General features: G+C 44.3%; 1 protein-coding gene across 1 annotated transcript in view; it reads left to right on the forward strand.

Annotated features, from left to right (window-relative positions):
- LOC140388578 (inactive dipeptidyl peptidase 10-like) overlaps positions 1-27,525 on the forward strand; it is a 1,987,526-nt gene that overhangs the window by 1,854,061 nt on the left and 105,940 nt on the right. Inside the window, exons 14-16 of the mRNA XM_072473003.1 lie at positions 5,693-5,784; positions 22,630-22,677; positions 24,831-24,952. Of these exons, the coding sequence (XP_072329104.1) occupies positions 5,693-5,784; positions 22,630-22,677; positions 24,831-24,952 (262 nt within the window). The remainder of the gene's footprint in view (positions 1-5,692; positions 5,785-22,629; positions 22,678-24,830; positions 24,953-27,525) is intronic.

Genomic DNA, 27,525 nt, shown 5'->3' on the forward strand with positions numbered 1-27,525 from the left:
TAAAAAAACTCACTGAAGAAGCCCTTTCGAATAAGGTGAAAAAGGGTATTTAACTGCATTGTAAGCTCAGAATTACCTTTGAACCCAACCTCTCTGACGTGGGAAGACTTATTTTATATTTATGGAATGTCAAATTTCTATAATTAGAGGAATCCACAGGATTGCAATTAGTATATTTTTTTCAAGCTTGTTTATGATGTTTCAGCTACTACCTGAATCCCATGTATATACCCTAACCTTTATTCCACTCTGTAATATGATGCAAAAGTGAAAGATAATCAGTGCTTTTCACTTGCTGATTTGCTGTCTGTGATAATTCGTCCATGTGATTGGCTGTTTAACCTGCTTGCTGACATCACTGCCTCTGGATACCAGCCATTCCCTTGAGCTGACACCAAAATGAAAATAACTTTGTGAGGCATGAAATCCACACCACAGCTTTTTTCAAGATCAGACGCAGGCACTGTCACTTCATCACTGACAGCAAGATCCAAGCCATTATTGTATTACAAGTTTCTAGCCATTATCTATGCCCAAATTTAGGCATGATCTTCGCTTACATCGCAAGTGTTTTGGTAACAACAGCCATATTTATTATTTGAGGAACAATTTGTACTAGGGAGTTTGTCATTTTTTGTAAGAACATTATTTATCTCTGAGTATTTAAAAATAATTACAATGTAACAGCAGCTCCTGGGATTAAGTGCAATAAAATATTATTGAGGTGATAGACAGGCTTATGTATAATGCAGACAATTCCTTTTGAACTTTTGAACTCTCGAATGGACATTCCATTCAAAGATTTGTCCATTTTTACGTAATTTTGCTGTCTTAAAAATGCTAAATTGTTATGATGTAGCATAGTTCAGTGGCTACTGTGTTCAAGTATCCAACTCCTCACTCAGAACATAGGAAGGCACAGAACTGGAAATGGTCACTGCAGGTCGACAGGCTGAATCCCGTGAAGAAATCTGTATTTAAAACCCGACGTGAATTTGACTTTCCTGGAGATAAATATCACCAGTCTCAGTCAGATTATCTTTGATGACAGCAGCTGAAAAGAGAGCACAATATTTCAGCTGCTCACAGATAATCCCAGTAGGTTGGCCAGGGACAGTGTTGTGACACTGGTCAGTGATTGGTTCCTGAGTGATGCTTTCTGAGAGAACTTGGCTGAAGCATTTAGACCTTGGAAGTGAAGGGAGCGCTCTCTCCCTCTCTTCTACTTGCCAAAGTGAAAGAGCTGCTCTATTGTTCTGAAAAGAATGAGTGCCTGGCACATCCTTTGCTGTGAATCTGAAATGATGCTGAGTCTGCAGAGAAAGTACTAAAACAAAAGCCTGAACTTCAGAAAGACATTGACTGGAGGTCAACCCACTGCATCAAGGATCTTAGCCTTTTATTTTATTTATATTTTCTTTCCCTTTCCACCACCCTTTCCCCTCTGTGTCGTTTGTGTGTGTTTGTGCGTAGAGAGAGTAGAGCAAGTTAGGAATGGGAAGTTGGTAAAGGGGTAGTAGATAGCCAATTACATTTTCTGCCCATTTAATTATAATGCTGTATACAATAAAAGATTATTTGTGTTTTAAAATTGCAAACCTAGTGATTGTAGTTTATTAGGCTCAAAGAAGGACCTCAGGTATTTTAGATAAATTCTAATTCTTCCAGTTGTGATTCCGGGTCAAGTGGCGCTGGAATTGACCGCACACCAGTCCATGATGTTGTGACAATGTGGCTTGTCCAGTTCAGTTTCTAGTTAATGATAATCCTAAAAATGTTGATAGTAGAGAATTCAGCAATGGTAATGCCATTGAATGTCAAGGGGTGATGGTTCGATTCTCTCTTGTTGGAGATGGTCATTGCCTGCCACTTGTCACTTGTCAGCCCAAGCCTAGATATTGTCCAGGACTTGCTGGATTTGGACTAGAACTGTTTCAGTAACTGAGAATGATCATGAATGATACTGAACATTATGCAAACTTCAGTGAACATCTCCACCATACTGAGAGACAACAGCAATTTTTAGCACCCTGGAACCACTGTCCCTGTTCCCAGGGGGCTGCCTCAACAATCCTGGTAATCTATTGGAGGACACATTGCTGGACAGCAACACCCTGCAAACCCATTTGAACACTGGTATCTGCAGTTATGATGACAGCAGTCTGGGCTTGCACTGATGGAGTGGAATTTATTTAAGCTGTGGTACACCTCAGAGTTGACATACATCACGCGCAATGTGACATACAGGGGGATGTCTGGAATCCTCACAAGGTCCCATAGTCACTCTAGCTGCTTCACTCTGGCGGGAGAGAATAAAATGTACTGCATTTTTTGGGAATTCAGTGTCTCACTGACCTACCTAATGCAATAATGGGCAGCAAACTGGGAGATCTTGCAACTATCACCTGCTTTAGCCTGAAAGGTGTCCAATTTCGCAGCCACTGGCAATGACCTCCTCATCCTTTTATTAAGTCTGCAGATTAGCAGCAGCAGGTGGCAGGTTTCAGTGAAAACTTTCTTCGTGAAACAGAGACATTTAACATGATACTCGAGGATTTAATCTATTGAGTGCGAAAGTGCGGGATCCTACGTACCTGAGGCCGAGTTAGAAATACTGTGAGATTGCACATGGTGCTACATTAGTACAGGAAGTGAAAAGGGAACCAGGGGGTATATACTGGCAGGATAAATATCACAATGGTTCACTATGCTGTAGTTGTGAAAGTTCCTTTCCTAGACATGATGGGATACTTGACAAAAGGTCATTATGGAGAAGCTGGCTTCATCGCGAGTAATTAGTGGCTTAACAGCCTGTATTAGCAAACTACTCATTGTGAGACAGAAGGAGATAAGGGGGAACCAAAGGCCATACCCAAGCCTGAGGGTTGAGATAATTGAAACATCTGCTGATGGAATAGTATAGTTAGTTAAGAAATTAATGACTTGAGAAACATTGTAATGAAAAGTAGAAAGATAAGGACAGTAATTATGTGCTGCAACTCTTGTGGCATTGAAAGGGGTTGCTTGGGTGACTGAGGCTCCTTCTGTCTATCATGTGCTTGAAATAAAATCTACGCTTCCTTGAATCTCTCAGACTCGAGCGTGGTCATTTTTACCACAACAGAAGGACACAGCTGTTTGTGCTGCAAAAAATGTAGTTTTGTTGTATTAATTATTTAAAGTGAAATTTACCTTTTTATATGAAATATCATTTGCCTCTCCATTTATGTGTGTAATTTGCATTGGTCTGGATTCATGTTCAGGTAAAACTTACAAAAAGTGGAATCTTGTTGGTAATTTCTTAATTTGGTGGCCATCCAGTAAATTTGGTTATTTTGGTTTATTGCTTCTCCACAGGGATGGTTCTTTCTTGTTCCTGAACACACATTCAGCTGTGCACTTTTAAAAGAGGGCATTAGGTGGAAATTTAAACTCCAAAATGGCAGCGCAAGTGTCAAAACTCCAGTAGACACTTGTTGCACACACCTGGACCCCGCCTCAAAATGTGGTGCAGATCAGCACGCACCAGGTGACATGCTTTTGGAGGCAAATCAACATCTTTCATGACTAAACTCAATATCCTGTAAATTTCCTCCCTTAGTTAGCTAGTGTCGCACTTAACTGCAGAAAATGGTTTATCTTCAAGGATGAAGAACATTCTGAAAGAATTTGCACTTTTTTAGAAGACACTAGCCAAAATTCTCCAGTCATGGCGATTTACTTTTCCCACCGCCAGTGGACCCCTGCCAGCAGTGTAGGGTTGGGGTACAATGGGAAATCCCATTGACAAACGCTGGGAAGACAGAATGCCGCCGCCAGCAAACGGTGCACGGCCGAGAAACACGTGGCCAGGGGACTGGAGATAATGGGATAATGCAAGGTCACTGATAAGACAAGGACTCTGATTGCTGCGGTACCTAGAAAAGGCCATATTTTACAAGGAAAGTTAACTAAGCAGTTTTTAAAAAACATTTTTTTAAGGCATTTATGATTTTATAACAACAAATACAAATGTAAGCATAACTCAGTAGATAACACCCCCTCAGCCAACAACCATACCCAGCCAACATGGCTTGTACACACAATCCCCAGTCCCTCCTCCTTCTCTCGCTAAACTGAACTAAACTATCTCCCCCTAACCCCCCCCCCACACACACATTCCATAACCCCCCCCTCCTATTGTATCTGCTAGCAGTTTAATTTTCCGCCGAAGAAGTCGATAAACGGCTGCCACCTTCGGTCGAACCCTAACGCTGAACCTCTCAGGGCAAACTTGATTTTCTCAAGCCTGAGAAACCCAGCCATGTCACTAACCCACATCTCCGATTTTGGGGACGCCAAGTCCCTCCACGCTAATAGGAACCGTCAACTAAGCAGTTTTAAAGAAGCTGGAAACCTCTTGACGCTGGTGGACCTTTTACAATAGCGTCACAAGGTGGCTTATGGCTTTGGAAAACTATGCTTAAAAGCTGATTGGCTGTTTTGCTTTGGGAGAAGAAAAGAGGGACGACCAGCTTGGCTAAAGAAGACAACAGCTCCTGAAGCTCCAGACCTAATCAAAGAAAAGAATGATTGCTGAACAAAGCTGCAATTCTGTTTGGCAGATTATCACCCAGGTGATGGATACAAAAATTTACCAGTGTATTCATTTTGTGTGAGTGAAATAATTGCAACATTTATCACTGAGCAAATAATGTGCCATAGCGAATCAACCATCTGCCTTACACTCTTGTTGGTTTTTATTTTTCATTGAGCTGAATTTGAGAGGAAGTGACATCATGGTATTTTCACTGGACTAGTAATCCAGAAACCCAGGGTTATTCTCTGGAGACCTGGCTTCGAATCCCACTGGGGCAGATACTGAAATTTGAATTCAAGAACAAAAATCTGGAATTAAAAGTCTAATGATGGCCATGAAACCATTGTCAATTGAACCATCTGGTTCACTCATGCCTTTTAGGGAAAGAAGACTGTTGTGCCTCTTGCTCTCGTGGAGCCTCTTAGTCATCTGAATCTTGATGCCATGCTTACATAATCAAATGTATTGTCTCGTTAACATAACCATTAACCTTTCCCCATTGCAGAAAATTCACATTCCTATAATGTGGTAGAGGAATGTAAATGAGGAGAAGCGGTACATGATCAGCATATTGGAAGAAAATGTTTGTTTTACATCTGTACACAACTTCAGCTTGATACATTGCTGTCACTGAGATGCAGAGAGGAAAAACATGTCTTACAGTTGCCACCTCTAGAGCAGAAGTCTTTATGTTGTTCTCGAAATTATTGGAAGGCAGAGGGCGGAATTCTCCATTCGTTCGCTGGCAGCGGCATTCTCTGGTCCCACCGGCAGCGCACCATCTCCTTCGGGTTTCCCAGGGGCATGGGCTAGTTTCAATAGGAAATCCCATTGACAGGCGGTGGGAGTAGAATCCCAACACCAGCCAATGGCACAGAAAAAGTCTCCGTCCTCACGAGCAGCGGCAACGGGGCAGACTCGCAACGGAGAAACCCGGCTAGAATAATATGAACCAGTCATCCAATTTATGCATCGCATAATTAAAGTCTGTTTCCTTTCGATTCTACAGTGCCTAAAGTGGCAGAGATTAGACTGCTGCACTGACGTACCTGTGGTTTTGGTCCTCCCAATCATGGTTGTTGCATTATTAATGTCTCCATTTGCAATTTGCAGCCTAAAAGTGAACTGAGCAGCGTGCGTCACCTGACATCAGGAAACTGGGAAGTCACCAAAATCCTTGGATATGATGAAGTCCGTCAGAAGATGTGAGTCCAACCTACACTGTCGAGCTGTCTCTTTGAATGATGGCACCAGTTATAATAATAGAACAATTACAAATGTATCAATCTTCTGATCTTAATTTTAATCGTCAGATACAACTTGCAAACTATACATTATTTATCACTTAATTTTGACCCAGCATTGATAAAATCCTCATTATATTGCAAGAGTTCTGTATTGTTCAGAAAAAAGTTATGTTGTCCTGTATCTGATTTTTAGACAATATTCAGATCTAAGTACTGAGATTTTCTTTCTAGTGAATGGTCATGTGGTCACTTTCAGTTACATTCTATTTTGTTCGAATAATTATAATCTTTTAGTTTGTATTCATTGAAAATAATTATTTTTAAATGCATTTTAATATCATAGTCTTCTCTGTGGAGGATATGTTCTTTGCTTCAGTTCCGAACAATGGTTAAGAATAAGATAGTTAGGTTAACATATAAACTACCCCCTAAAAGACGATTAAAATGACAGCTGTGGGAACCTAGCTGGCATTCAGTTACTTTAATCAATCCCAACCTTGCTTGCGGGATTTTCAAGGCAGAACCAAATCTTCCCGGTGTCTCATTAAGACAATAAGAAGGTAATGCAGTGTCACTGGACATTGCAGTTGACTTCTAAGTTTCCCCTTCATCTCCATCACTGCTGTTGCCATGATAGGTTCACAAGAAGCTGTTCTGTAAATTGTGTTCAATGTTAAGCTGTTTCGCCTCATCTCTGTCAACTGCAACAAATGTAACTACCAACCAATCAATTCAAGAAGTTGACTTCATTGGGAATGAAACCTGTGGTCACTGGCCAGATAGCAAAAAGTTGACTGCCCAGCTGAAGTGACACAAGTACAGATCTTCCACAATGCTGAACTCCTGGTCTCACCAGTAAGGAATGAGCAGGTACTTGTGTTTTAACAGTGAGGGAAGGAAATGTGGGATAGTGGTTGTCCACCTAGCAGCCAGTATGAAATACTGTTATTTATGGGATCTTGCAATATTTATTGTCACAAATACGATCACATTGCAAAAGTAATTGTGATGTGCTTTGGGATCTCCCAAAGTTGTGAAAACCACAATATTAATTCATGATGCTACGTTATAAGACATAAAATATTCTTCTTCCAAACACTTGACCTCAACCACCTAGAAGGATAAGGGCACATGGTGCATGGGAACATCACAACTTACAGGTTGCCCTCCAAGCCACACACCATCTTGACTTGATGTCATGTGTTCAAGTAATACTATTTGCTGGTGAAATGTCACGTGAGACGCAGTGACATCAATGGAGCGAGTCCCATGTTTTTGGGTGAGTTCACCATCTTACCTTGTGGAAGCAACATCTCTCAATAAACCCTGCACTGTGTTTTTATGAAGTTAGAGGGCAGCATTTCTACTTCCTTTTCTCTTTGCGGCAACAGCAAAAGAGAAAACAGGCGACGAGGATTCAGGTCAGAAACACCCATCGACGAAGATTTGGAGCCAGAAAACAAAATCATTGACGAAGATTCGCGCCATAAACAACGAGCGACAAAGATTTGGGTCTGAAGAAAACCAACGGCAACGTTCGGGCTGAAGATCATTGACAAGTTTGTGGCAAGTAAAAAAAACCTTTCAGATCATAGAGAGACATTGGGGAGTAAATCGATTGATCGCAACTGCCGCAAGTGTGAAATAAGGGTTTCGAAAAGAATCGGAACTCAACTGTAAGTTACTGGAGCATATCTTTTAAACAAAAAAATTGAAGTTTCCTGCGTACTTACTGCTTGTAGTGGGTAGATGCTGCAGAGACTGCACATGTGGCACTGTAAACGGGCTGCAGGAACAGTATAGGAGGCTGCCGACTCTGCAACCTATTGCAATGGTCCGGGCAAGGGAAGAACTCATTTGCTTGTGAGTTTGGAGATTGCTTGCCTTCAGGAAAAAACAGAAGGGAGAAAGGATGAATGCTGAAGACGTACAGATCAGGGAACTGGGATCCGAAAATTGGCGGGAAAAAGTGGCGCCATGGATGCATTTGATGAGCATTATGAGACATTGAATTCTTATGAAGAAAGATTCCAATTGTATCTTGTTGCAAATCAAACACCAGAAAACCTGCATGCTGTGACGTTCCTCAGTTTGGTTGGATTAAAGGCATTCACAAAGAACAAAGAACAAAGAAATGTACAGCACAGGAACAGGCCCTTCGGCCCTCCAAGCCCGTGCCGACCATGCCGCCCGACTAAACTACAATCTTCTACCCTTCCTGGGTATCCCTCTATTCCCATCCTATTCATGTATTTGTCAAGATCTCCAGCCTCCTTCAGTAGTCTGGGGTAGATCCCATCAGGCCCTGGGGACTTATCTACCTTAATATTTTTTAAGACACCCAACACCTCGTCTTTTTGGATCTCAATGTGACCCAGGCTATCTACACACCCTTCTCCAGGCTCAACATCCACCAATTCCTTCTCTTTGGTGAATAATGATGCAAAGTATTCATTTAGTACCTCGCCCATTTCCTCTGGCACCACACATAGATTCCCTCCCATGTCCTTCAGTGGGCCAACCCTTTCCCTGGCTACCCTATTGCTTTTTATGTACATGTACAAAGCCTTGGGATTTTCCTTAACCCTATTTGCCAATGACTTTTCGTGACCCCTTTTAGCCCTCCTGACTCCTTGCTTAAGTTCCTTCCTACTTTTCTTATATTCTACACAGGCTTCGTCTGATCCCAGCCTTTTAGCCCTGACAAATGCCTCCTTTTTATTTTTGACGAGGCCTACAATATCTCTCGTTATCCAAGGTTACCAAAATTTGCCGTATTTATCCTTCTTCCTCACAGGAACATGCCGGTCCTGAATTTCTTTCAACTGACACTTGAAAGCCTCCCACATGTCAGATGTTGATTTGCCCTCAAACATCCGCCCCCAATCTATGTTCTTCAGTTCCCGCCTAATATTGTTATAATTAGCCTTCCCCCAATTTAGCACATTCATCCTAGGACCACTCTTATCCTTGTCCACCAGCGCTTTAAAACTTACTGAATTGTGGTCACTGTTCCCAAAATGCTCCCCTACTGAAACGTCTACCACCTGGCCGGGCTCATTCCTCAATACTAGGTCCAGTACAGCCCCTTCCCTAGTTGGACTATCTACATATTGTTTTAAGAAGCCCTCCTGGATGCTCCTTACAAACTCTGCACCGTCCAAGCCCCTAGCACTAAGTGAGTCCATATTGGGGAAGTTAAAGTCTCCCATCACAACAACCCTGTTGCTTTTACTCCTTTCCAAAATCTATCTACCTATCTGCTCCTCTATCTCCCGCTGGCTGTTGGGTGGCCTGTAGTAAACCCCCAACATTATGATTGCACCCTTCTTATTCCTGATCTCTACCCATATAGCCTCGTTGCCCTCTGAGGTGTCCTCCCGCAGTACAGCTGTGATATTCTCCCTAACCAGTAGGGCAACTTTCCACCCCTTTTACATCCCCCTCTATCCCGCCTGAAACATGAAAATCCTGGAACGTTTAGCTGCCAGGGAGGGGAAAGCATTTTGCAATTCAAGTAACACTACATAAATTAGCAAAGTACTGTGAATTGTGGGAAAGTAGCCCACATTGCCAAGGCAGGTTGGTCATGCCAACCTTCATCAGCACAAAAGAAGTGTACCAAGAAAAATACAGACAAGTTTGCTAGTCGAGTTTGTCAGTTAAATGACGGAACTAAAGTCTCACGGGGGACAATGTGTCAGGTCAGCTGAAAGAATTTAAGTTTGTTGTCTTACCAGTTCAAGAAGATCAGTAATGCTTTTGGATTTATCCAAAACTTAATGGAAATACTATCATGGTGGAAGAGGATACAGGTGCTACAGTGTCACTAATACCTGAGCCAATGTACAATCAGAAGCTAAAACATCTACCTTTAAAACCATCAGATGGTGTCCTACGGACATACAACAAAGAGGTCATACCACTAAAGATAATGCATCAAGGTGAATGTGGAAATTAACATGAAAAAGCAGAGTTGCCTTTCCATGTTGTCCAAGAAAACCTTCCTGTATTGTTTGTTATATTGTGGTTCAGGAAGATAAAGCTAAACTGGGCCGTCGTGAACCAACTTGTTGATCCTATGAATGATCTACAACCACTTCTGAATAAGTATACTAAGCTTTTTGAAGAGTCACTTGCATCCATGAGTGGAACTGAAACTCAATATCAAGACAGACAATGCGCCTAAATGTCTGAAAGCACGTACCGTATCTATGCCATCCAGCCAAAATTGGAAGAAGAACTTGAGAGGTTAATTGAGATAGGAGCCATTGAGCCTGTTATCCCCAGTGAGAAGGCGACACCAATCATTCCTGTGTTAAAGAGGGATGGTTGAGGAAGAATAAGTGGTGATTTTAAAAGCACAATCAACCCATTATTGAGTTCTGATCATTATCCTCTGCCACTAATCGCAGATCTATTCACTGGATTCTCAGGAGGCCAAAAATTTAGCAAAGTAGATCTTTCTCAAGCATATCTTCAGGTGAACGTACCTGTTGAGTCACAATCATTGTTCACCAGAGTGACACATAAGCACCATTTTCATTATTGAGGCTTCCATTTGGGATAATTTCAGAAATTCATGGATCAAATCCTAAGTGGGGATCTGGTGTGCAATGTTACCAAGGTGACATTTTTGTTGCAGGTCCAAATGACAAAGAACATGTGAGGAATTTGGAAGCTACTCTTGCACATTTGGAAAATCACAATCTTAGAGTCAAAAAGGGAAAATGGATTTTTTAAGTCTTCTATAAACTATCTGTGTCATATCATTGACAGAGGTGGTTTACATACAGAATCAAAGAAGATGGCTGAGATCCTAGAACCTCCACGTCTAAAGAATGTGACCCAGTTGAGGTTGTTTTTGGATTACTCAATTATTCTGGCAAATTCCTTCCCAGCTTAGCAATTAGACTGAAGCCATTGCACACTTTGCTTTGTGTCAAACAAGCTTGCCACTGGACCAAAGAATTTCAAAATGCTTATCAAAATGTCAAAGAAACTTTAAAGAAGTCGAGTTACTGGTCCATCACAATCCAAAGCTGAGGCTACAGCCTGCTTGCGACCCATGGCCCTAAGGGGTTAGCGCAATTGTATCGCACATAATGACCTCAGAAGAGGAAGGACCAATAGCATTTGCCTCTAGAACATTAATTACCACTGAGTCGAAATATGCTCAACTAGAAAAAGAAGCTTTGACCATCATTTTCGGTCTAAGAAGGTTTTTTACCTTTACATAGAAAACATAGAACATAGAAAATACAGCACAGAACAGGCCCTTCGGCCCACGATGTTGTGCCGAACCTTTGTCCTAGATTAATCATAGATTATCATTGAATTTACAGTGCAGAAGGAGGCCATTCGGCCCTTTGAGTCTGCACCGGCTCCGGGAAAGAGCACCCTACCCAAACTCAACACCTCCACCCAACACCAAGGGCAATTTTGGACACTAAGGGCAATTTATCATGGCCAATCCACCTAACCTGCACATCTTTTGACTATGGGAGGAAACCGGAGCACCCGGAGGAAACCCACGCACACACGGGGAGGATGTGCAGACTCCGCACAGACAGTGATCCAAGCCGGAATCGGACCTGGGACCCTGGAGCTGTGAAACAATTGTGCTATCCACAATGCTACCGTGCTGCCCTTAAGAACAAATAAATCTACACGATATCATTTTACCGTAATCCATGTACCTATCCAATAGCTGCTTGAAGGTCCCTAATGTTTCCGACTCAACTACTTCCACAGGCAGTGCATTCCATGCCCCCACTACTCTCTGGGTAAAGAACCTACCTCTGATATCCCTCCTATATCTTCCACCTTTCACCTTAAATTTATGTCCCCTTGTAATGGTTTGTTCCACCCGGGAAAAAAGTCTCTGACTGTCTACTCTATCTATTCCCCTGATCATCTTATAAACCTCTATCAAGTCGCCCCTCATCCTTCTCCGTTCTAATGAGAAAAGTCCTAGCACCCTCAACCTTTCCTCGTAAGACCTACTCTCCATTCCAGGCAACATCCTGGTAAATCTCCTTTGCACCTTTTCCAAAGCTTCCACATCCTTCCCAAAATGAGGCGACCAGAACTGTACACAGTACTCCAAATGTGGCCTTACCAAAGTTTTGTACAGCTGCATCATCACCTCACGGCTCTTAAATTCAATCCCTCTGTTAATGAACGCGAGCACACCATAGGCCTTCTTCACAGCTCTATCCACTTGAGTGGCAACTTTCAAAGATGTATGAACATAGACCCCAAGATCTCTCTGCTCCTCCACATTGCCAAGAACTCTACCGTTAACCCTGTATTCCGCATTCATATTTATCCTTCCAAAATGGACAACCTCACACTTTTCAGGGTTAAACTCCATCTGCCACTTCTCAGCCCAGCTCTGCATCCTATCTATGTCTCTTTGCAGCCGACAACAGCCCTCCTTACTATCCACAACTCCACCAATTTCCCACTATCCCATGCCTCCTTACTTTCTGCAGAAGCCTACCATGGGGAACCTTATCAAATGCCTTACTAAAATCCATGTACACTACATCCACTGCTTCACCTTCATCCACATGCTTGGCCACCTCCTCAAAGAATTCAGTAAGACTTGTAAGGCAAGACCTACCCCTATGGGTATGGATGGCATTTTTCCACTTTTGAATGACCATCGACCCTTAACTACAATCTTTGGGCTGTACAAGGATATTCCTTCTTTAGCAGCTAGTCGACTGCAAATATGGGCCGGGGTTCTCCCCGACCCGGCGGGGCAGGGGTTCCCCCCGACCCGGCGGGGCAGGGGTTCCCGGCGGGATGGAGTGACACCTTTCTCTGCACCTTTCATGGCCAAGCCCTCACCTTGAGGGACCAGCCCCGCGCTGGAGTGGTTGGCGCGCCGCCAGCCGGCGGGAAAGGCATTTGGTGCCACACCAGCCGGGGCCGAAAGGACTTCGCCGACCGGCGGAAGTCCTTGCATGCGCGGGAGCGTCAGCGGATGCGCGGGGGGGGGGGGTCTCTTACGCGTCGGCCATGGTGAACGCTGTGGCGGAGGCGGAGGGAAAAGAGTGCCCCCATGGCACAGGCCCGCCTGCGGATCAGTGGGCGCAGAGTGCCCCCACGGTGGCCTGACCCGCGATCAGGGCCCACCGATCCGCGGGCGGGCCTGTGCCGTGGGGGCACTCTTTCCCTTCCGCCTCTGCCACGGTCTCCACCATGGCGGAGGCGGAAGAGACTCCCTCCACTGCGCATGCGCGGGAAACTGTCAGCGGCCGCTGACGCTCCCGCGCATGCGCCACCCCGAGATGTCATTTCCGCGCCAGCTGACGGGGCAACAAAGGCCGTTTCGGCCAGCTGGCGGGGCGGAAATTCCTCCGACGTCGGCCTAGCCCCTCAATGTTGGGCCTCGGCCCCCAAAGATGCGGAGCATTCCGCACCTTTGGGGCGGCGCGATGCCCGTCTGATTGGGCGCCAATCGGTGGACATCGCGCCGTTTCAGGAGAATTTTGCCCATTATCTCAAGTACATAGGTAAACAAGAACCAATCCAGTGATGGGGAAGGTTATGGATATGATCAAAAAAGTCATTTTAACAAATGTACACCTAAAGAATCCAGACCTCACGCCCTACATCAGTAGACGACTTAAGTGGACAGTTCAGAGTGAAGTTCTGGGGCGTCATTCTCCGACCCTGCGTCATTCTCCGGGGGCTGGCGTGAATCCTGCCCCCGCCGGTTGCAGAAGTCTCCGGCACCGGATATTCGGCGGGGGCGGGAATCGGGCCGCGCCGGTTGGCGGGCACCCCGCTGGATTCTCCGGCCCGGATGGGCCGAAGTCCCGCTGATAAATTGTCTGTCCCGTCGGCGTGGATTAAACTACCTTTTGAACGGCGGGACAAGGCGGTGTGGGCGGGCTCCGGGGTCCTGGGGGGGGGGGGGGGTCCTGCATGATTGATGCAGGTAGGGCAGTGGATGTTGTCTATGTCCCTCTATTCCCATCCTATTCATGTATTTGTCAAGATGCCCCTTACATGTTACTATTGTCCCTGCTTCCACCACCTCCTCCGGTAGCGAGTTCCAGGCACCCACTACCCTCTGTGTAAAAAAACTTGCCTCGTACATCTACTCTAAACCTTGCCCCTCTCACCTTAAACCTATGCCGCCTAGTAATTGACCCCTCTACCCTGGGGAAAAGCCTCTGACTATCCACTCTGTCTATGCCCCTCATAATTTTGTAGACCTCTATCAGGTCACCCCTCAACCTCCGTTGTTCCAGTGAGAACAAACCGAGTTTATTCAACCTCTCCTCATAGCTAATGCCCTCCATACCAGGCAACATTCTGGTAAATCTCTTCTGCACCCTCTCTAAAGCCTCCACATCCTTCTGGTAGTGTGGCGACCAGAATTGAACACTATACTCCAAGTGTGGCCTAACTAAGGTTCTATACAGCTGCAACATGACTTGCCAATTCTTATACTCAATGCCCCGGCCAATGAAGGCAAGCATGCCGTATGCCTTCTTGACTACCTTCTCCACCTGTGTTGCCCCTTTCAGTGACCTGTGGACCTGTACTCCAAGATCTCTCTGACTTTCAATCCTCTTGAGGGTTCTACCATTCACTGTATATTCCCTACCTGCATTAGACCTTCCAAAATGCATAACCTCACATTTGGATTAAACTCCATCTGCCATCTCTCCGTCCAAATCTCCAAACAATCTAAATCCTGCTGTATCCTCTGACAGTCCTCATCGCTATCCGCTATTCCACTAACCTTTGTGTCGTCTGCAAACGTACTAATCAGACCAGTTACATTTCCCTCCAAATCATTTATATATACTACAAACAGCAAAGGTCCCAGCACTGATCCCTGCGGAACACCACTGGTCATCGCCCTCCAATTAGAAAAGCATCCTTCCATTGCTACTCTCTGCCTTCTATGACCTAGTCAGTTCTGTATCCACCTTGCCAGCTCACCCCTGATCCCGTGTGACTTCACCTTTTGTACTAGTCTACCATGAGGGACCTTGTCAAAGGCCTTACTGAAGTCCATATAGACAACATCCACTGCCCTACCTGCATCAATCATCTTTGTGACCTCCTCGAAAAACTCTATCAAGTTAGTGAGACACGACCTCCCCTTCACAAAACCATGCTGCCGCTCCCTAATACATCCATTTGCTTCCAAATGGGAGTAGATCCTGTCTCGAAGAATTCTCTCCACTAGTTTCCCTTCCACTGAAGTAAGGCTCAGCGGCCTGTAGTTCCCTGGATTATCCTTGCTACCCTTCTTAATCAGAGGAACAACATTGGTTATTCTCCAGTCCTCCGGGACATCACCTAAAGCCAGTGAGGATCCAAAGATTTCTGTCAAGTCCTCAGCAATTTCCTCTCCAGCCTCCTTCAGTATTCTGGGGTAGATCCCATCAGGCCCTGGGGACCTATCTACCTTAATATTTTTTAAGACACCCAACACCTCGTCTTTTTGGACCTCAATGTGACCCAGGCTATCTACACACCCTTCTCCAGACTCAACATCTACCAATTACTTCTCTTTGGTGAATACTGATGCAAAGTATTCATTTAGTACCTCACCCATTTCCTCTGGCTCCACACATAGATTCCCTTGCCTATCCTTCAGTGGGCCAACCCTTTCCCTGGCTACAATCTTGCTTTTTATGTACGTGTAAAAAGCCTTGGGATTTTCCTTAACCCTATTTGCCAATGACTTTTCGTGACCCCTTCTAGCCCTCCTGACTCCTTGCTTAAGTTTCTTCCTACTTTCCTTATATTCAACACAAGCTTCGTCTGTTCCCAGCCTTTTAGCCCTGACAAATGCCTCCTTTTTTTTTTGGACGAGGCCTACAATATCTCTCGTTATCCAAGGTTCCCGAAAATTGCCGTATTTACCTTCTTCCTCACAGGAACATGCCGGTCCTGAATTCCTTTCAACTGACACTTGAAAGCCTCCCACATGTCAGATGTTGATTTGCCCTCAAACATCCGCTCCCAATCTAGGTTCTTCAGTTCCCGCCTAATATTGTTATAATTAGCCTTCCCCCAATTTAGCACATTCACCCTCGGACCACTCTTATCCAGCACTTTAAAACTTACTGAATTGTGGTCACTGTTCCCGAAATGCTCCCCTACTGAAACTTCTACCACCTGGTCGGGCTCATTCCCCAATACCAGGTCCAGTACCGCCCTTTCCCTAGTTGGACTGTCTACATATTGTTTTAAGAAGCCCTCCTGGATGCTCCTTACAAGCTCTGCCCCGTCTAAGCCCATGGCACGAAGTGAGTCCCAGTCAATATTTGGGAAGTTGAAGTCTCCCATCACCACAACCCTGTTGTTTTTACTCTTTTCCAAAATCTGTCTACCTATCTGCTCCTCTATCTCCCGCTGGCTGTTGGGAGGCCTGTAGTAAACCCCAACATTGTGACTGCACCCTTCTTATTCCTGATCTCTACCCATATAGCCTCACTGCCCTCTGAGGTGTCCTCCCGTAGTACAGCTGGGAAGGGTTAGCTCCTGAACCAGTAGCGCAACTCCGCCACCCCTTTTACATCCCACTCTATCCCGCCTGAAACATCTAAATCCTGGAACGTTTAGCTGCCAGTCCTGCCCTTCCCTCAACCAGGTCTCTGTAATGGCAACAACATCATGGTTCCAAGTACTAATCCAAGCTCTAAGTTCATCTGCCTTACCCGTAATACTTCTTGCATTAAAACATATGCACTTCAGGCCACCAGACCCGCTGTGTTCAGCAACTTCTCCCTGTCTGCGCTGCCTCAGAGCCCCACTGTCCCTATTCCCTAGTTCTCCCTCAATGCTCTCACATTCTGACCTATTGCTCCCGTGCCCACCCCCCTGCCATACTAGTTTAAACCCTCCCGTGTGACACTAGCAAACCTCGCGGCCAGTATATTTATGCCTCTCCAGTTTAGATGCAACCCGTCCTTCTTGTATAGGTCACACCTGCCCCGGAAGAGCTCCCAGTGGTCCAGATAACGGAAACCCTCCCTCCTACACCAGCTGTTTAGCCACATGTTTAGCTGCTCTATCTTCCTATTTCTTGCCTCACTGGCATGTGGCACAGGGAGTAATCCCGAGATTACAACCCTAGAGGTCCTGTCTTTTAACTTTCTGCCTAGCTCCCTGAACTCCTGCTGCAGGACCTCAAGCCCCTTCCTGCCTATGTTGTTAGTACCAATATGTACAACGACCTCTGCCTGTTTGCCCTCCCCCTTCAGGATGCCCTCTACCTGTTCGGAGACATCCTGGACCCTGGCACCAGGGAGGCAACATACCATCCTGGAGTCTCTTTCACGTCCACAGAAGCACCTATCTGTGCCCCTGACTATAGACTCCCCTATTACTATTGCTCTTCTGCGCTTTGACCCTCCCTTCTGAACATTAGAGCCAGCAGTGGTGCCATTGCTCTGGCTGCTGCTGTTTTCCCCTGATAGGCTACCCCCCCCCTGACAGTATCCAAAGGGATATACCTGTTCGAGAGGGGGACAACCACAGGGGATTCCTGCACCGACTGCCTGCGCTTTCTGGTGGTCATCCATTTCTCTGCCTGTACCTTGGGTGTGACCACATTTATATAACTGCTATCTATGACGCTTTCCGCCACCTGCATGCTCCTAAGTGCATCCAATTGCTGCTCCAACCGAACCATGCGGTCTGTGAGGAGCTCCAGTTGGGTGCACTTTCTGCAGATGAAGCCATCCGGGATGCTGGAAGCCTCCCGGACCTGCCACATCTCACAGTCAGAGCACTGCACCCCTCTAACTGACATTGCGTCAATTAATTAGTAAATTAAAGTTAAAAGTTGAAATATTTTTTTTAAATAAAAAAAAGTTACTGTTAAATATCTGTTTCCTAGCACTAGATTTCTACTATAAATGTGAAAGCTAAATATAGTAATCTCCGATCTCTGGCTTAGATACCCCTCTAAATTATAATTATGTAATTATGTTTAATTAGTTACCAATGCTTAATTTTTTATATTTAGTGTAGATTCCCAACCAGCCTCTCAGGTCACAGCTTTTCTGTGATGTCACTTCAGTTTCCCCCCCCCACACACAATTTGAAAAGTAAAAATGAGTAAAAATCACTTACTTACCTTCTGAGGGTCTCAGATGTTCTCAGGTTCTCTCCCTGACAGAGACTGCTCCTCCTCCTCCGAACAGATCCCGAAACTAGGCCGCAATCTTTTTAAATCTCCGCTCTGACTCTCAGCTCCGGCGCTTTTTAAATCTCCGCTCCAACTCGCAGCTCCCGTCGAGTCTTTAACCGTGGAGAATGTGTATTAGCTAGCAATCATACCATGAGTGAAAAATGGACTCCAATCATCATTCTAGCCAAGACAGGTCCGATATCTTACACAGTTCAAACAGAAGATGAACAAGTTTGACATCGGCAGGCTGACCAGTTATTACCTTCACAAAGTGAATGTACAAAGTCTTCAGCAGAAACATTCACATTGGAATGTATGGACAGTGCTATGCCAGAACTGAGCTCTACTACTGCAGAAATTACTAATTCAGTCAGTACAGAATCATTAGTATCCACAGAGACAGATCCTGAGTTAGCTTCACAAGAAGTAACGAGATGTACTCAAGTTTCTCAAGTGAACAAGAAACAAGAAGACACTTCGTGATCGTAAACAGCCAAATTCCTTAACATTAGATATTACCCAAATGAGGATGTAAAAGGGGTGGGGGGGTGGGTAGCATTACTGGTTAAGGAGATTATAGTTGTACTGCGGGAGGACACCTTGGAGGGCTCATACAATGAGGCAATCTGGGTAGAGCTAAGGAACAGGAAGGGGCAATCACAATGTTGGGGGTTTATTACAGCCCCCCCAGCGAGAGATAGAGGAGCAGATAGGTAGAGAGATTTTGGATAGGTGCAAAGGTAACAGGGTTGTTGTGGGAGGGGATTTTAACTTCCCTATCTTGACTGGGACTCACTTAGTGTTAGGGGCTTGGATGGGGCAGAGTTTGTAAGGTGTATCCAGGAAGGCTTCTTGATGTAATATGTAGATAGTCCAATTAGGGAAGGGGCAGTACTGGACCTGGTATTGGGGAATGAGCCTGTACAAGTGGTTGAGGTATCAGATGGAGAACATTTTGGGATTAGTGACCACAATTCCGTAAGTTTTAGGGAATTTTTGGACAGGAATGATGGTAACCTTTGCGTTAATGTGCTAAACTAGGGAAAGGCAAATTACGCTAACATTAGACAGGAATTGAAGAATTTGGATTGGGTGTGGCTGGTGGAGGGTAAATCAACATTGGACATGTGGGAGTCTTTCAAGCGACAGTTGATTAGGATTCAGGAAAGTCACATTCCTGAGAGAACGAAGGATAAGTATGGGAAGTTTTGGGAGCTTTGGATAACAAGGGATATTGTGAACCTCGTCAAAAAGAGAAAGGAGACTTTTGTGTGGTCTAAAAGGGTGGAGACAGTCAAAACCCTTGAGCCATATAAAGAAAGTAGGAAGGTACTTAAGCAGGAAATTAGGAGGGCGAGGAGAGGGTCAGAAAATGACCTTTGCAAGTAGGATTAAGGTAAATCCCAAAGCTTTTTATTCATTTGTAAAAAGCAAGAGGGTGGCCAGGAATGGATTGGACCACTTAAGGACAATGGGGGGAATCTATGTGTTGAGCCAGAGGAAATGGGCGAAATGAAAAGATGATTGTGGAAGATGATTCTTGAGTAAGGTGTGTCGATAGTCTGGGTCATGTTGACATCAAAAAAGAGGAAGTGTTGGGTTTTTTAAAAGACATTAAGGTAGATAACTCTCCTGGGCCAGATGGGATTTACCCCAGAATACTGAGGGAAGCACGGGAGGAAATTGTTGGGGCCTTGACAGACATCCTTGTATCCTCATTGGCGACAGGTGAGATCCCAGAGGACTGGAGAATATCTAATGTGGTACCGCTGTTTAAGAAAGGTAGCAGGAATAATCCAGGAAACTATAGGCCAGTGAGCCTCAAGTTGGTAGTAGATAAATTAGTGGAGAGAATTCTCAGGGACAGGATTTATACCCATTTGGAAACAAATGGACTCATTTTCGATAGACAGCATAATTTTCTGAAGGGGAGGTTGTGCCTCAGTAACTTGATCGGGCTTTTTAAGGAGGTGATAAAAATGATCGATGAGGGGAGGGTGGTGGATGTGGTTTACATCATTGCAGACTTGTATAAAAGGTGAAGTCACATGGGAACATAGGTGAGGTGGCAAGCTGGATACAGAACTGGCTTGGTCACAAAAGGCAGATGGTAACAGTAGAAGGGTGGTTTGCTGAATGGAAGGTTGTGACTAATGGTGTTCCACAGGGATCTGTGCTGGGGTCTCTGTTGTTTGTCGTACACATAAATGATTTGGAGGAAAATGTAGCTGGTCTGATTAGTAAGTTCGCGGGTGACACCAAGGTTGGTGGAGTGGCAGATAGTGTTGAGAGTTGTCAGAGGATACAGCAGGACATAGACAGATTCGAGACTTGGGCAGAGAAATGGCAAATGGAATTTAATGTGGATAAATGTGAGGTATGCATTTTGGTAGGTCTAACATAGAGGTGAAATATACAGTAAATGGCAAAACGTTTTGGAATACAGAAAGTCAGAGAGATCTGGGCGTGCAGGTGGAAAGCATATGGAATACTTGCCTTCATTGGACGGGGCATCGGGTATAAAAACTGGCAAGTCATGCTACAGTTGTACAGAACCTTGCTAAGGCCGCACTTGGAATATTGTGCACAATTCTGGTTGCCACACTACCATTAGGAGGACGGAGGTTAAGGAGTGACCTGATAGAGGTCTACAAGATTATGAGGGACATGGACAGAGTGGATAGGCAGGGATTCATTCACTAGGGGGCATAGGTTTAAGGTTGTGGGTCAACGTTTAGAGGAGTGGTGTGAGGCAGGTTTTTAACGCAGAGGTTGGTGAGTGTCTGGAACGCGTTGCCAGGGAAGGTTGTGGAAGCAGATACATTAACGGCATTCAAAAGGCATCTCGACAAATACAGTGATAGGATGGGTATAGAGAGATACGGCACTAGGAAGTGCTGAGGGTTTTTAACCAAGGGTGATATCATGATCGTGTAGCCAGTTAAAATGGCTAACTCCTGATTTAGAATGGCCAACCCCGATTTAAAATGGCGAACGGAAAAGGCTGATGGGAAAATCAGCCAACAGGACTAAAAACAAGCAGCTGCAGGTAAAACTGTGTATTCGCCTCTGGGGAGGCCAGACAGAATCGATACCTGGAGCCATTAGCATCACAAAACACCAGCCATCTGAATATTAATGAGCAATCCCCGGGAACAATGTGCAACAAATTAGACACACAAAGCCAACCCAGACTTTTCGGCGCCAGCAGGAGCCTACACAAAGAGAGGTGAACGACCACCCCAAAACCGCCCATCGATCAGGGAATCGCTCCAGCATTGGAGAATATCGAACCAAGTGATTGGGACGAAGTCCAATCACTTGGAACCAGGTACAGGGTCCGCCCCGAAAGGCGGGAAGCCCCTGGGGACTATAAGTATAGAGTCCAAGTTCAAATCGACCCTTCTTCAGCCCCTTCTCCTCTCTCCATCCTTCCGCACCCTTCGAGACCCTTCTGCTGACCTTCTGCAACAGCCGCTAAAATCGTAAGTCTTACTTCAACACTCGCTATGAGATAGGCGCTCCTGGCTATCGACCTGTATCAGCTTTGAATCCCGCAGGCTCAGAACCCATACGAAAGGCCATTCATTTCCCTGACCTGGTGGGCCATTTCCAAAGTTAAGTATTGGCCTGTTAGTTGTAGGAAGTAGCTTAGAAGTAGAATTAATGCATCAGTATTGATTACTGTATATAATAAATGTGCGTTGATTTCACTCTTACTAAGCGGTGTGTTGGATTATTGATCATTACTCGGACTTGAACCACGTGGCGGTATCAGAAAGGTACCTGCCGACTCAAGAGCAAAGGTGATAGAACAAGAGCAATTAAACTAAGGCTAAAATGAGCAACAATCGGTACAGGATTGAGGGCAGAAGGGCCCGTTCTGTATTGTTCTTTGTTCTTGAGACAGACGTCCTCCAAAGAGACTGTCTTACTGATGTATATATGTATAAATAACATGATGATGTAATGCAATGAATGTTGTGTTGGATCTGTTGTTTAAGTGTTTAAAGGAAAATCGTTGGCACTCAAAGAGTAAAGAGGGAGAGGTGTTATGTATTTGAGTAACACTATTTGCTGGTGAAATGTCACGAGTGAAGTCAGCAGAGTGTTTTGTGGGACTTTGGAAGAGTTCACCATCTTACCCTGGCAGAAGCAACATCTCTTAATAAACCCTGTTTTTACGAACTTAGGGCGTGGCACCGCTACTTTTTTTTCTCTTCACGGCAACAACAAATATATCATAGGAACAATACCACCGCCCCTTCACTGTCGCTGGGTCAAACTCCCTTCCTGTCAGCATTGTGGATGCACCTACACCATATGGACCACAGCGGTTCAAGAAGCTCACCACCACCCTTTCAAGGACAATTGGAGATGGGCAATAAATGCCTCGCCAGCAACGCCCACATTCCGTGAAAGAATTTTTAAAAATATGTAATGTAGTAAGAGATATTCAATAAAATAATTTTAACTTGGCCTACTACAGACAATCATTTTCTGCCACAAAACATTACTACTTTAATTGTACCTATAAATAACAGTTTAACATTTCTAAATATCATTAAAATAATTTAACATGAGAATGTCACCTAATGGTTTGCCAATCTAATCCTGTTTAATAGATATTTTTTGAGTACAGAAGATTCACCAAGAGGAAGACACTTGTACAGGTAGGCAGAATCAGGTTAAATATATGTGTTTAAAAATAAGAGCTGTGATTAATCGAGTATGAAGGAATATTAGTTTCAACTGGAGCAAAACGGCTTTACGCTCACTGAGTTTTCCAATGAAATTCCATTTCCGTCTGGTCCTCAATTCGAATCAATGTGCAGATGTCCTTATCTGATTTGATTCATTCATTTTTATGATGTGGAGATGCCGGTGTTGGACTGGGGTGAGCACAGTAAGAAGTCTTACAACACCAGGTTAAAGTCTAACAAGTTTGTTTCAAACACTAGCTTTTGGAGCACTGCTCCTTCCTCAGGTGAATGTCATTTTTATGGTGGGACATGCACTATCATCAAAACTGAACTGTGCAATATTGATCAGTATTAAAACCATGGTTTTTACTGCATGCTGATGTGAACATCAAGAAAGCCAATAGCTCATAGTGGAAGTTAATTATTTTTCTTTCACAATCACAATTAGCATGAACAATTTTGGTAGGAAAAATGTATTGTTCTTTCTCATCAGTGATATTTGCCAAACAATAAATCCAAGATAAAAATAGCATCTATGTACTGTACTGAGTGAATTGCTGTAAAATTCAATTAGTTAGCATGTGACCTCAAGTTGCACCTTACAAATGCATTAAAATGAATAAAATATCCAAGAGAATTTCAAATTGGGGAGAAGCAATATATTTCTGTGGGACCTTGTTATAAATAACCATATGAAAAATATAGCATTGTGTTGCATATTTCCATGAATAATATCAACTTAAATAATACTATTTTCGCAAATATTTTATATCTTGAGCAAAAGTTTGCACCCTGTGGTGTAATGAAAAAAATTTTGTGGAATGCACATTTGGTTTTTAAATCCAGTGCAGGAATTTGACAGGACGTTTGCTTTGTGAGTGAAAATTTGGTTTACATAAAAGGTCAGATCAGCTAGGAGATTAAGCTGCCACTTATTTCACCCACAAGAAATGAAACACAAAGCTTGTTGTCAGAACCCCAGCTGTGACCAAGAGCCGGATACCAGAACAATTCAATAACTGTAAAACTCCACAGCAGAGATAGTAGACGACTATTTCTGACACAGCGGGAACTGAGATGGGCAATTCTTTTAAATTGCCATCAGTTTGGTCGCACAAGTTTAAAGTTGAAATGAAAAATTGCAAATATTTACAATTTGTTTTTTTACAGTCTGTCAGGCTCTTAGTTTCCTCCAGTGCTGAGACTAATAAGGCCACCAGTTCAGGACCCTATATCCTTAAAGTTAGGGTAAAAAGGGCAACACGGTGGTGCAGTGGGTTAGCCTTGCAGCCTCACGGCGCCGAGGTCCCAGGTTCGATCCTGGCTCTGGGTCACTGTCCGTGTGGCGTTTGCACATTCTCCCCGTGCTTGGGTGGGTTTTGCCCCCACGACCCAAAAATGTGCAGGCTAGGTGGATTGGCCACACTAAATTGCCCCTTAATTGGGGGAAAAAATGAATTGGGTACACTAAATTTTTTTTTTTAAAGTTAGGGTAAAAATAATTGGAGATGTTACAGATCAATAGTTTATATAGAGAAACAGGACAAGGGAAAACAAGGTAATACCCTATCAGTGCATTGTAGGCAGGAGCAGGATGGTCTCCATGATCTGAAGTCTTTTGTTTTTTTCTTCCACCCTACTCCCAGACCACTTGAGCCAGATATTCTTATACTATAGCCATTACCACATCCTTTCAGCTTTCGATACGTACTTCTCTAATTTGTCTCACCAATGTCTCCTTTAGTCACACTGTTATCACTCCTGACATTTAATCATCTCCTGTCCTCTATCTAATCATAGATCATTCTCCCTGTCCCTTTTTTTTCTTTAGCTTTGTACGTCCTTATAAATTGTTCATCTGTAACACCTCCTGGTTCCAATGAAAGATTATCGACCTGAAACACCTATCTCCTCTGATGCCACTTGACTTTGAGCTTTTTCAGCAGTTCCTGTTGTTATTTCAGATTTCCAGCATTGACAGTCTTTGCTTTAGTTTTTGGGCAAATATATGGTCCATTTCTTTGATGTAAACATATTGCATTTGCTTTTTGGTTGCAATTGCATATGGTGGTAGGAAATTCTCCGTTCTAACCGGCTTCCTTATGCTTTGCTCTATTTAACAGTGTACACACTATGGGATCATTTCACCGCCAGTGTCTTTCTTGCACTTTCCATGGGGAGAACTGCACTTATTTCAGTGCCCACTTCAGCCCCAGTAACGATCATTTCATGCTGCACTGTGAAGGTAGGCACGGAGTCAATTGAGAGATACAATAAATACAAGTAATTAGCTGTTCTTCCGTCATTAAAACATTCTGCTGCTGTAAATAGGGAAAGCCAGTTGTGGTTAATCCAGGATAAGTCTGCTTGCTGCAGATCAAATGTAAGGTCTCACCTGTATTGATTTAGCATTTATTCGTGCATCTATTACACTGGTGCCAATCGCCCACTTTCTGTTGAAGTTATTTGCAATTCCGTCCAGACACCGATCATCCTGCTTGTGCCCCTCAGGTCAGTTTTTTCAACGTTGGGGCTAAACCTGAAAAATCTCTCGCTGTAAGATGGCACCCACTGATGGTTTGGATGGGGGAAAGCTTAAAAGGGCTGTGTGTGCCTCTGATTGTTTCACATTGGTGAATCAGAAATTATGGCAAATGTTTAATCATGGCTACAAATGCAAGTGTGAAGGACGGTAAACACAATTAACTCCGGGTGCTTTCTTGTGGTGTATGACTATGAAATCTTCACAATTCACATACAATTCAATTGTAATATTGCACAAGGATATATAACATGAATTACATCATTAGATTTTTATCAAGTTATGGTATACATTTAATTTTTCACATTGAAACTGGAAAAGACAAACAGACATTTCTGCATTTATTCCGGTCATGTTTACTGCAAGAATAACCATTTCAGTGCTGTACTCTATTTAATGTTTTGCCTCACTTCAGTCTAAAATATCAAGGGTTGGCTGGTGTTTTCATTCAGGTAATTGAACGTGACGATCAGTATATCAGTTGATGAAAGAAGTTTCAGGTTTAAGAGTGTCATCATCTGAGATAGTGTAAAAGTCGCAGTACGACTGACACTTTATATGATCATGGTGTGCATTGTGTTTCAATGCGTCAGGCAACTTCTTCCCAAACAATTGCTATTTTGCTGGGCGCTGTTTAACACCCAAAAATAGAGTCCCGTTATGAGCGGATCGAACGGGGTGTTTCTCGGTGCCAGCGGTGCCAAGAACGATCCTGCTATCAAACGGGGCTCTGTTTCCTTTTGGCCTTGGCGAGGAATGCCCCACTGAGGCCGCACTTACCTCACTTCCTGCACCAATGACCTCAGCTCGTCTGTGCAGGAAGAGATCGGGGCGTCATTTTTAAATGCCACCCTGATCTCTCAACTCCCATCCCACCTCTTAAGGGTCGGGCACCCCCGGGCCTGAACCCTGGTATGGCAACCTGGGAACCTTGGCACTGCCAGCCTCCCAGAAAGCAGTGTCAAAGTGTCAAGCAGTGATTGTGCCAAGGAGCCCGGTGGCAGTGGGAGTGCCAGGGTGCCACCCTGCCCGAGCACAACCACCCAGATTAGATCTTGCAAGACATTCTAAGAGTCATAAATCTCTCAAGAGGCCATTCGATCGCGCCCGCTATTTCTTCTTGTGTTACATATAAGGGTATCGGTGTTTGTTCTTGTGCTTTGGCACTAAGATTATGAAATAGCCAAAAATATGAAGGCGCACAAGACTGAGGTGGACTGTGATTCAGAATTTGAAGCCATGATTAATATATTCCTCAATTTTGGTGTACGTATCAAATAAACTATGTTTGAATTTAAGTACCAAATCCTAGTACACTTCATGATACTTGAGCATCCAACAGCAAAAATTGTCAAAATTAAAATTTCCTGCGACAGAACAACCCAGAAATATAGATTTTTCACTATTATACTGCACTTTTCCTTCCACCATTTCTAACTCCAACATTGCGAATTATGGATGTGTGAACTTCAGATTTGTTTTCTCTATAGGACAACTGCTGAAAGTACGGGAATGACTACATCTTAAGTCATGACAACTATGTGCTCCACTGTGCTTCCATTCTTTCTGTTTCTTTTCATATGTCATACTTCAGACCTTTGCATTTCAATTTTCATCAAAAGAATTTGTTGGATGTGATCCACAATTACTTGTAAAAATCCAGAAATTCAGGGTGGAATTCGATGCCCTTCCTCGAGGCAGATTTGATGACGAGGGCATTTTAATTGTGTGGGTGAGTAGTGGGTGGGAAACCATCCAGGGTAGTACCCTACTTTCGCAGGGTAGCCTTCCTGCACCGCTGCCAATGGAGCCAATTGAGTGGGCAATTAATGTCCAGTTAAGGGCCTCATCCTGCCACAGTTGATATTCACCCAGGGGCGGACAGGGGACTCCCCTTGCAGGAAGCCCAAAAAAGCAAACTCTACTGGGTTTGCTCGGGGGCTTCCGGAGTGGAGGTGGCAGGGGGAGGGTCCCGTGGTCAATGCCCCCCCCCACAACACTTGCTATTGATAACACTCCGCCGCCACAACGCATACCCTGTGAACTCCATCATTCACCTGTGGCCTGGGTCCCTCACAGATCCTCGGCCTCGCTCTGGGTTCATTGCCTGCAGTCAATGCCGCTGCCCCATGGTGCTGCCTGCAGTGACAGCTGTCAGACTCTGATTGATCAGCAGCTCGAGGAGAGAAGTTCCATCCCCAGGTCTTTGATTTCCGGGAAAGAGCACTGCTGAGAGGCACTCAGTCATGGGCCTTCCCCAAAGAGGCAACACCAAG

This window comes from Scyliorhinus torazame, chromosome 2 (genome assembly GCF_047496885.1).
Source record: "Scyliorhinus torazame isolate Kashiwa2021f chromosome 2, sScyTor2.1, whole genome shotgun sequence".
In the NCBI taxonomy this organism is placed as follows: Eukaryota; Metazoa; Chordata; class Chondrichthyes; order Carcharhiniformes; family Scyliorhinidae; genus Scyliorhinus; species Scyliorhinus torazame.